This window comes from Excalfactoria chinensis, chromosome 1 (assembly GCF_039878825.1).
Source record: "Excalfactoria chinensis isolate bCotChi1 chromosome 1, bCotChi1.hap2, whole genome shotgun sequence".
Classification (NCBI taxonomy): domain Eukaryota; kingdom Metazoa; phylum Chordata; class Aves; order Galliformes; family Phasianidae; genus Excalfactoria; species Excalfactoria chinensis.
The window spans coordinates 83,906,460-83,917,244 of NC_092825.1; the positions used below are offsets into that span (position 1 = coordinate 83,906,460).

At 36.3% G+C, this 10,785-nt stretch overlaps 1 protein-coding gene across 1 annotated transcript in view; it reads left to right on the plus strand.

Moving 5' to 3' along the window:
- The window catches only part of NECTIN3 (nectin cell adhesion molecule 3), a 61,167-nt gene extending 50,773 nt beyond the window's left edge, over positions 1-10,394 (plus strand). Inside the window, exons 8-9 of the mRNA XM_072359911.1 lie at positions 8,465-8,537; positions 9,097-10,394. Coding sequence (XP_072216012.1) covers positions 8,465-8,537; positions 9,097-9,273 — 250 coding nt within the window. The 3' untranslated portion in view covers positions 9,274-10,394. The remainder of the gene's footprint in view (positions 1-8,464; positions 8,538-9,096) is intronic.
- The last annotated feature ends 391 nt before the right edge of the window (positions 10,395-10,785 follow it).

Consider the following 10,785-nt stretch of genomic DNA (forward strand, 5'->3'; position numbering starts at 1 on the left):
GCTTTTTTGATTCTCAGTAAAGATCACAAAATCACTTAAGTGTCTGCAGTTACCCAGCTTCCTCCCTTTTTCTTGAATATATAAATCAGCAACAAAAGATTCTACATTAACTCTGTGACAAGTACTTGAATTTTTAGTGGTGCTATACAAATGATATTGGGCTTTTTTTTTAAAATGTCTGAATTTTTCATAGCTGTAATCTGACATGGAAGTCTCAGTTGTTGATGTTCTTAATAGCACTAGAAATTCTGTTGAAGAGAATCTACAAGTGATTGCTAGCTATACTAAACCTTCCAAAGATGAATTGCCAATAAAATCTTTCCTCTATTGCAAGTAATGCATAAAAAGAATATTGTGCATTATAGATAATATGCTGAGTAACGGTTGCTAGTGTTGTTGCTAAATGAGGTGGGAATCTGAAATCTACTGTTACTAGTACGATTATATTGATATGAAGGCCTGAAAAGCTTAAATGGTAAGAAATATAGTGAGTTTTCATCTTTTAGTCTTTAATGATGGTGTAAAACATAAGGTAACACAAAAACAGTGCTCTTTGCTGTTCAGGTTGGGTACCTTCTTGTGCTTATGATGGTATAACTCTTCTGATATTACCTTAGTGAATGCAATACTAGTGGATCATACTTGTTTTAAGACTATCTTGAGTTACTGGCACATCAGTAACACTGCCAAACAGCAAAGTGATAACAAGAAATGCAGTTCTTTATCCTGTACAGGGATACTCATAGAGTTTAGCTTACGCTCCTTTCCTTTTGTGAACTGTCTGCTGTCTTTGAATTCTCTGGTGTTACTTGCTGTGTATTCTGTTAGTATTTCAGAACCGAGAAAAACTGCAGTTGACTGTAATTTTTGTTCAAAGAACAAAATGTTTTATTGAAATACATTTTACTTAAAAAACAAACTCATTTTCCTCAATCTGAATACATTTATAAGTTGTTTTGGGAAAGTGGGGAGAGAGTTCTCTTTGAAGCTAGGTGTTGACTGTGCTTTATTTAAAAACAAAATGTTGGCATAACGTTGTTAGCATCCTTGTTTCTCTTTTCTGGAATTTTGTAACACTAAAACAACTGGAGCTGGAGGCTGTCTTCCTAGCTGTTAATTATTCTACTTGTAATCGAGTATTGCCTGTTATACTTGATGCAAGTGCCTCTGCTTGAACTAACAGATGTGTCAAAATGCTACCTGTACTCAGGAAGTGATTGGTTGTATTGCTTTGCCAGAATAGCTGTCAAGAGGGGGGGAAAAAGTCTGTTACTGTGTCTTGTCTTTTTTGACAAATTATCTGTTCTATCCATGCGATTGGTTCCAAGTGCTTTCTGATCTGCAGCATCTGGACAGAAGTGAGAAGTGTGCTGGTAAGCTTCTACATAAAATATAGTCAGGTAGAAGCTTCCAGTTACACTGAAAGGATCAGCAGATTAAGTGTTGCTGCATTGATGACAGCAATAGAACACAAGAAATCAGAGCAGAAATTGTAGACCACACAAAAGTGCAAAGTAATATGGAAGGATAATGAACTGAAATGGTGTCTTCTGCATACTCCAGTAGCTGAGCATTAAGCTAACTGATATAATGTGAAGCTTTGTAACCTAACTCTATAGTTATTGTTTAGGTCAAGCACAGTAGTATTTTGGGTCACATGAAGTATTTCGGATGTAACTGAATAAGCTTAAGTTACTCTGTTTGCATGTCAATAGTAGTTCGTTGAATAATGTTTTACCTGTATTGGAGTGGATGCTATTAGAATGAGGAGGAACACTGGTAATACTGGAAAATAGTGTTTTCACTGTTAAATTTTCAGACTTTGTGGCTTTATGAATAGTTGTTTATGTACTCAAATTAAACAACCTACGTGTGTGGGAGTAGCTGAAAACTTGTTTTTTCTATACTGATATTTGTGAATACCACTGCATATATTCCTGTGATTCCTATAAGAATTGAGGAAATATGCTTGGCCCTAAAAGAGTGAGGGAGAGAGAAGTCCAAACCAAAGGGATATTAAATGGAACAAAGGTAGTAATGACTGTGTAATTTATTTTTACTTGAATATATTGCTAAGAACCAAAGCTTAGAAAACAAACCTGAGGCAGGAACTCTTTTTTTTCATCGTGAAAACAGTAGTTATGTCTGGCTTGACAAACCTTTCCAAAGGAAAGATGCAAAATCCCCAAATCACAAATTAAGTATATTTTATGATGCAATGCGTGCATATTCAGATCTTAATACATCAATAAATCATTTGGACTTTTTGTAGGAACAGAAGTAGGTTCGGTAGGTAATTCTGTACCTGGGGAGACTGGCTTGAGACTTGGAACATCTAATAATACCTAATATCCTTAGCAAGTATTGTGGTTTAGCCTGGCAGGTGGCTCAGCAGCACACAGTTGTTCACTCACTTTCACCCCCTACTCCCCATCCTGATGGAATGGGGGTAGAAACAACCAAGTAGAATTTGTGGGTTGAGGGAAAAAAAATTACTAAGAAAGGAATGGATAATTATGACAAATATATATAAATAAATGTACGTAGCAAGTGATGCAAAATCAATTACTCACCTCCCACTGGCTGATGTTAAGCCAGTGCTTCCCAAGCAATGTAATAGGAAGAGATGAACTTCTAAGACTCTCCAAAGCTCCTTCTGTGTGATGTCGTATGGTATGAAATCTCTCTTTGGCCGGTTTGTCAGCTGTCCTAATTCTGTTCTTCCCAGCTCCTTGGACCCTTCATTGAGAATGGCCTTGGCTCTGAACCAATCGACTTTAGCAGTTATAAACATCAGTGTGTTATCAACGTTGTTTTTCTCCTAGAACCAAAACATAGCATCATGCAAGACTCTGTGGAGAAAACGGTTTTGTCCCTAAATCTAAGACACTAAGCTATCCAATCAAATGTTAAAGCTCTTTAATGGCAATAATATTCATTTTTGAAACAGGGGAAATGACTGTGAGCTTGTAATAACACAGTTTAAAAGCACAAAGCTGTGAGTGATAATATTTTTGGATCAAATTTTAAAACAATAAATCATTCTTTGTAGTCTTAATTAAAAAGCATAGTCTTTATTCATTTATAGATTGACTCTCTTGCATTCCATTTTTTATTCCTAATAGCCTCAATATAGGTGGAAATTTGTCTTCCTTGACGGAAAGGCAAGCATTACTTTAGACAGAAAGGACTGCTTAAGCAGACAAGATGGAATAGAAGAAAGCAGAAAATGTAAATAGATCACCTATACTGATGAAGGATCATACAATAGAAGAAAAATATTAAACTGATAAGAAGTAGAATGAAGCTCTAAGGCTTCTATTAATGGACTTCAAGTGAATGAAGGCAATTTAAGCTGTATGGGATGGATTCCCATAAGTAAGAATTACTAAATGTTGTTGGGATTAGTTAGGACATATGTATCATCTATATCAGGAAGGATGTGGGGGGGAAAATGCAAGATGGAGATGTTAGTGAGATAATTGGTTTAGCTCATTAAAGGATTGTTTGAAAGAGCACAATTAGAGTAAAATTCAGTGCTCTTATGAAACACTAAAATCCTTGAAGATAAGCAAACGGAAGCTAGCGTACATAGAAGCGCTTAAAGCACCAGATGTGTAGTGTACTTCTGTATGTAAGCACTGTTGGGATAGATCAGCACTAGTTTCCTTTGACAAAGTATTATTCTGAATTGTTACTTGCTTCATGGCAGTAATGCATGGAATTCCTGTCTCTTGTAGCAGGAGTGCTGTGTTTTCATACCCCTGAAGAGTATTTCTTCTGTCACTGATTTTAACTGAATAAATGATCTCAGTGGAACTTTCTGTTATGGCTTCCTGGAGTTTGCCTCAATCGCGTCTAAATCCACTGTTGGTATTCTAGGGCAGGTGGGCTTTTTCTCCTAGAACTTCTTTGTGTGGTGTTATGTTGTTAGTTCGGATATGAAAGAGCACTGTGTTTCCTAGTGAGCAGTAAGTCATAGTTTGAATTGATCTATGGATTGTAATCTGGGAATTTAAGTTAAAAGAAGTATGACTTTGCAGCGGTGGGAGAGGAAGAGTTAATGGGAGATGCAAAGCAGGAAACTTGACAAAAGTTTGGGAAAAAATAGATCTGTGAAGACAGTGGAAAGGAATAACTAAGGAATAGGGGAAAAAGTGATCAGTTATTTTTCAACTTCGCCATGCAATTGCAGATTAGGTTATAAGTTAAGTAGCTCAAAAGAATTTAATAAGGAGTGATGATGCTATAGTTTATGCTAAACATGAAAATAATAGAGAATTGAATTGCTTGCTTAGAAGGACATTACAGGTTTTACTTTTGTAAACCAGAGCTCAAGAGGGAAAAGAAAAAATGGAGTAACGCTTGGATGCTTTCTACTACTTGTAATATTTTAAATCTATAGAGCTTAAATAATGGGCTTCCATTGGACTTAAATATACAGGCAAGTGTGTTCTATGTAACATGTGCAATGTATTAGGTGAAGCACAGGAAAAGGACAAGTAAACATTTGTTACTAAAGTAGTAGAACTCTGTCTTCCAGATATTCTCTCTGTGCTGTAACTAGCAACTGCATGAGAACACTTTTCAACTTGTGTAAGGTACATAGCCTGCTCTGAACACAGTGCCTCCTATTTATTGCCACGGAAAATGCAACAGAGAGTGCACAGTAACACTACTTGATAGAGCAAATTCTTCACTACAAAATACTGTTCTTTCAACATAGGCAGCACCATTAGCTATGCATTTTTGCTAGCAATGAACAAGAGCCTGTGTGCCTCTCCTGTCAAAATACTCACTAGCAGAGGTGATCTGCTGTTGCCACTGCAGAAATGTTCCACTCTCCACCTCACGGTGCTCACATCCACTGTTTGGACTCCATCAACATTCAGTAAGTGTCGATGAATGTCACTGAGTGCTGCTTTTTTTTCCGCATGGAGGAATACAGTGACACGCTTTTCCTTCATATGCACTTCCATGTCAGATGCCGTTTGGTCAGACTGCCCCTCTGCTGCAATCTGTAACACTACAAAAACATAGAATATTGACAGAAAGGTTCAGTGTCTACTGCCATGTGGTGAACACCCACCTTTGATGCAATGGGCCAAATTAATAATGTAGGAGACATCACTTTCAGAGCAGCTCTCATAGACAGGCACTAGGAACAGTGAACTGTGTGACCTGAAGTTGTAAAGAGGAAGCTGAAGCTGTATCCAGCTAAGTAGGTTTTTATGAACAGTACACAGTTATAGGCTCTTTGTATTTTGTTTTGAAATGAACCCCTTTATAGAAATTAGCTGTATATGATGTGATGGTTTTTTGTTAGCCTTGATTATTTTAAATGATTCTGTTGCTCCCAGTGCAATGTATTTGCTATTGCCCTGTGGAGATAATTACAGGCACCATATCTTTGTCAGCTCTTACTTTCTTTTTGTCATTTAATCCTATAATTGCTAAGATTGTACTCTGGTTGTCCACTAAGTTTCACTTTTTGAGTCCTCTCTCTCTCTGAGGCCACTGACTACATAACCTCAAGCTACGGTTTGGACACCTTTAGCCTTGTAGCCTATTCCAAGTGCCAGTAATGTTGTACTGCTGTTCGCCTACTTGGTCCCCTTGAAGTTGCTGATGGCCAGGCAATGGTGAAGCTGTGCAATGGGCTAGTGACAGACTTGAACTAAAGCAAGTAGTCATAAAGTGCAGAGATCTGTTTTCTGAATAAATTTGACAAGTTTACGTAGCTTTCAATGACAAATTAGTTGTGTTGCTATGAAGAAATCTCTCTTTACTTGTCTTCTTTATACAACATAGTAAGACTTCTGGCAGACATAATCATTATCTTTTCCAAAACAATCCCAGAGGTTGATAGAGGGTTGACTCTTTAGAAAGAAAGTGACTGCGAGAGTAGAATGAATGTTCATCTTGAGCTTTGTTGAGTAGGGTTTAAATTTTGGAGTTAGGGTGGAACAGTTTTGTTGAGAAGCGCTGCTACTGGATCATGAATCAAATGGTAGGAGTTACAAGACTTAGCTTGGGTGAGACATCAAGAAAATGTAGATGCCTCTTGTTTCTTGCTGTATCCATGCTGTGTTGTTCAGATAAATTCATTCATATCTGCTGAATGTAACATTAGTCTCACTTCTGAGATGTGAGCAAATTTCTCCTCTAAACACTAAGCACATCAGAAGTTACGCAAGGCACTTGAGCATCGTTTAGCATGATTGGTGCTTGAAGCAAAATGAGTAATGACTGAAGAAAGTGGTTGACCATTCTGAGAGGAAATACAGAAGGGTGGGATTTTTCTTTTTATGAAGTGATGAAGAATTATGCAGAATGGAAAAATCTGTTCTGTGCCTGTTGGTTAAGACAAAAAATATGTATTTGCAGAAATGTGCTTAAGTATTAGGAAAGCTTGCAAATAGAGAAGTAAGATAGCCCACTGTAGGAAAATTGCTTGTAGTTAAAGCAAGTTTTGAATAGCATCTCTACTAGCTGTTCAGGCAAGGTATGGGTGATTGTATTTTAACCAAATGTCTGGAGGAGCTCTGGACGTTCGGTTCTATCATAATTTTCTAGCTCATTTTCAAGTGCATGCTATATCACTGCCAGTAGTGCTGGTTTTCTAACAATAGATGATACCAGTAACTTTCATTTGCTCTGTATGTGCATGTTAACCATATACTGTTAACCACAGATAATGAGCTAGCTACATTTAGCTTTTTGTTTAGATGTGTAGATGACTTCAAGCATAGCTTGTTATGGAGTATTTATGTACTTCATTATGGTTTTATTTGCCATTAATATGTAACGCATACATTATATAAACCACAATTACATCCTGCTTACAGTATCAGCAGTAGTAATACTCACCATCAGTTTCAAAAGCACTATAACAACATATAGAAACTTACTAAAATATTATTTTCTATCATCATTACATCTTCAGTCTTAAAGATATTGCTATTTATCCCCTATTGAATATTCTAATGGACAGGTGTACAATCTTTGTTTTAGCATTTTTTGTGCCTGTGTGACTTTATTGATACTTTTGTTCTCTGGCTGCTAGCAGATACACTTAAATCATAATGAGGCTTGCTTACTCTATTGGTAACAGTAGTTTACTATGTATGTTGCATCTGAAAACAAAAGTGACACAAAGCCTCTAGTACATGCAGGAAGAGTTTTGTTATGAAGTATATGAGATACAAGTAGGGCAGGGAGTAATAACTGTTTGTTATCAGGGAATCTCTATTATCACTGATTATGTTGGAGAAGAACTTTGGATAGGATGCTAATTGTCCAAGTTTTTGATCAGGAGATTGATGTAAGCTTTAAGACTGTTCTATTACTGTAATATCTATGTGGTGCTAGTGAGTTTGGGAGCTTCAGTGTTAAGCTTTCTGTAGAAACTGTATTGATCTTGGTCATGACGCTGTTCTTCAACCAATGAAGGGCAGAGCTGCAGAATTGATTTAAGCCACTTTTGAAAGTAGGAAAAGTGATCAAATCAGGCCCAGTTGGGTGGTCAAGTTGTAGGTATTCTTGTTGGTTCCAACATTACCAGTGTTCCAAAGGACTGGTGGGTTTAATTAAGCAGAGAGCACTTGAGTTAGAAAAGTCCCTTCTGCTGAGAGAAGGGATGCTATATCCAGAGGGACCTGGACAGGCTTGAGATGTGGACCCATGCCAACTTCATGAAGTTAAGCAAGGCCAAGTACAAGGTCCTTCACCTAGGTTGTGGCAATCCCAAGCACATAATAATTTGAAGACAGACTTTTTAAGGGACAAGTTTAGGCTTTGCAGTACAAGATCATAGAAAAAGATACAGGCAGCATGGACTGCCAATAGAAAAACTAATCAACAAAACAGATGATGAACGAGTAGATGAGTGAGTTACAAATATATCTATGTTCCTTTAATCAACAAGGCAAAAAGCACTTTGATTTGTTTGGGAGACTGCCACTATAAATTTGTATTTATCTGAAGAGAAGGCTCTACTTAGTTTCATCAAATTGAGAAACAAATGTGTTGTCTCCTTCAGCTTTCAGAAGTATACGGTTGAATTGCTTTTCTGTTAAGTGCTTCTGCATATTGTCAAACTCATTTATCCATAGCTGTGGAAACTTTTACCATATTTGAGTTTCACTTTAACCTATCACGTTTAAGATCAGCGTGATGAATTAAAGCTTTTTTAATCACTTCAACATACTTGTATTGAAAGTAAAAATAAAATATGGAAAATAACATTTCTAAACTGACAAATAGCACTTTGCTTCTCCATAGATACAGATTGGTAAGTAGTCTTTTAAAAGGTGATCAGTTAAGACACTCTGCAATGCAGAATGCATTTTGTGATGACTAATGTTTTTGTGTAAAATTGATCTATTCCAGTGTTAAGTTTTGACTTTTTTCTGCTATAACTTGTTTTTTTGTTGTTGTTTTTTGTTTGGTGGGTTTTTTGTTTTGTTTTCCAGAAAGAGCATCTTGCTTTGCAAAGTCAGTATGGAGAGAAAGATACTGGGAACTTGCAACACATGGTAAATATTCAGATAGCTTGAATTCTTAATCAAAGCCTTGATTTCATCATGTTTCTTAAAATAAGGGTATGAAGATATTTCCTGGTAGGAAAAACAAAATATTTGGCCAATCCCAGTCAGTTGTTATTGGGCATGTGGATCTGCTATCCCCCCAGTGGGATGGGTCAGTATCAGTTTAATATCCTGTATGTCCTAGTTTTGCTGACTAATTCAAATGCATAAATACTTCCAAGTTCTTGTTTGATGGGAGAAAACATAACAAAATACAGGATTGCTTGACAGATGCTTTCATAATTCTGCATTTTGGATTAGAGTTAGAATTTATAATGTCCTTTGAAACAGATATTTTGACGTCAACTAAATAGTTATCAACTAAATAGTTATTAACATTTTTGTCATCTAATGTTCTTAGTGGTTGGAGTTCTTAAGTTCATGTTTCTGGATTTTTAGGATTATTTTGGAGATCATACTCTTTTCATTTTCATTAACACTAACAGCATTAGGTACTGTGAGTTCTATACGTGAACTATACGACTGATTAGTTCTTGTGTGTGCTTAGAAAGCTGTGAATGAAAGGCAACTCATCTGCGAGGCTGAAGAGCTACAGGAACAACAGTGTCTTCAGCATATGTACCCTGTTTATCAGCAGTCGTACTACAAAAATTGGAGCAGCAGACACCCTCAAGACTCCGAATGTGGAAGAGTCTACATTAATCCAACGGAGCACTATGTATGATTATGTATACTGATTATACTGATACTAACTTTAAGATGTGAGGTTTTGCATACTTACTGACCATAGGACGAATAAATCTTTTTGGCTTCCATTTTTAAAACAATTGCTTTTCTTCCCCCCCCCCCCCCTTTTTTTTTCCCCCTGTGGGAAGAAATTGCATGGCAGTTCTGTATAAACCCTATGAAATTTGTGACTGAAATTTGTTTCTAGCATTTCGTATCTATTTTTGTAGTTTGTAGCGCAATGCCAACTTGCCAAAAGAGAAGAGAGCCATCTGGCTTTATTATTTATCCTTTATAGGCTTAAGAAGTGTAGCTTACAGTTCATTTAGTTGACAGACAACAAAATGTGCTGCCCTTTTGATTCCATAGGGAATATTTTCCCTCTAAATGGGTATTTTGAAATTACTAACTTTTACATAAGTAAAGTAAATACTGTCAAGGGAATTGGATCCCTGGTGACATGAGTAGTCTCAGGCTGTGAATCAATTCCTTTGTATCTTAGAAAACTTGAGATAATTACCATTTTGACTAGCCTTAGCAACTGGTTTCTCCACTGCCTCTACCTCTCTGAGTCAAATGAGCAACTAAACTACCTCTCAAGTACTAAATTACTGTTTTATTACATGTTAGGTGTCTTCTCACCTTATAAAAATAGATGCTATTTCCTTACATCAGAAGCTTTTTCCCCTTTTTTTTGGATCTTGGCTGTGAATTGATGTACTTCGTTATAGTTTCAGGTAGGTCTATATAAAATTTATTTGCTGGACGAGGATTAGTAGACAGATAAAACTATCTGAAAGTGTCTTGCGTTTAAGTGCATCTTAACTGCAAATTACTGTTTAGCCTTCTTCCTCAGTGAAGTGTTGCAGAGTTTCTTCTTGCTTGGCAATAAATACATTTTATGCTCTTTGTGGTAAAACTACTGCCATGAGACATTCTCACATCTTAGCAAGATAGGGAGAGCTTTAGTAGTCTTCCAGTTTTCAGCACCAGTTTATAATCTTAGCCAGTACTATGAAATAACTGCTGAATGTCCTGATGCTTCCAGTTCTAACATTATTCCAGGTAAATTTTTATCAGTTTGGGTAATGGTTGAAAAAACTTGCTCAGGATCTTCTTAAAGAAAACAAAAAAAAAAACTTTGAGAGTAAAATAAATATTCTGCAAGTAAAAAAAAAAAAAAAAAAAAAAAAGTGTATATTTGTATTAATGCCAAAATGAGCTCATGGGACTTCTTAGTTCTTGCTGTCTTAAAATACTTCACGATGCTGACTGGGATTTCTTGAAGAAACTTGCACATAAGTACAGAAAAAAGATTTTTAGTCAGATTACGTTAAGATAGAACATAAGGTATGTCTTGTCCTGAACTAACTGTTGTAAAAGATTAAACATTGCTTCTGTAATATTGGTGTTTTTTTCTCAAAGGTGTTTGAAATTTTTAAGACAGAAAAGAGTCACCATTGTAGAAGCAATAGAAGTGAAAGCTGATAGGTATAGTTAAGTGTGCTGC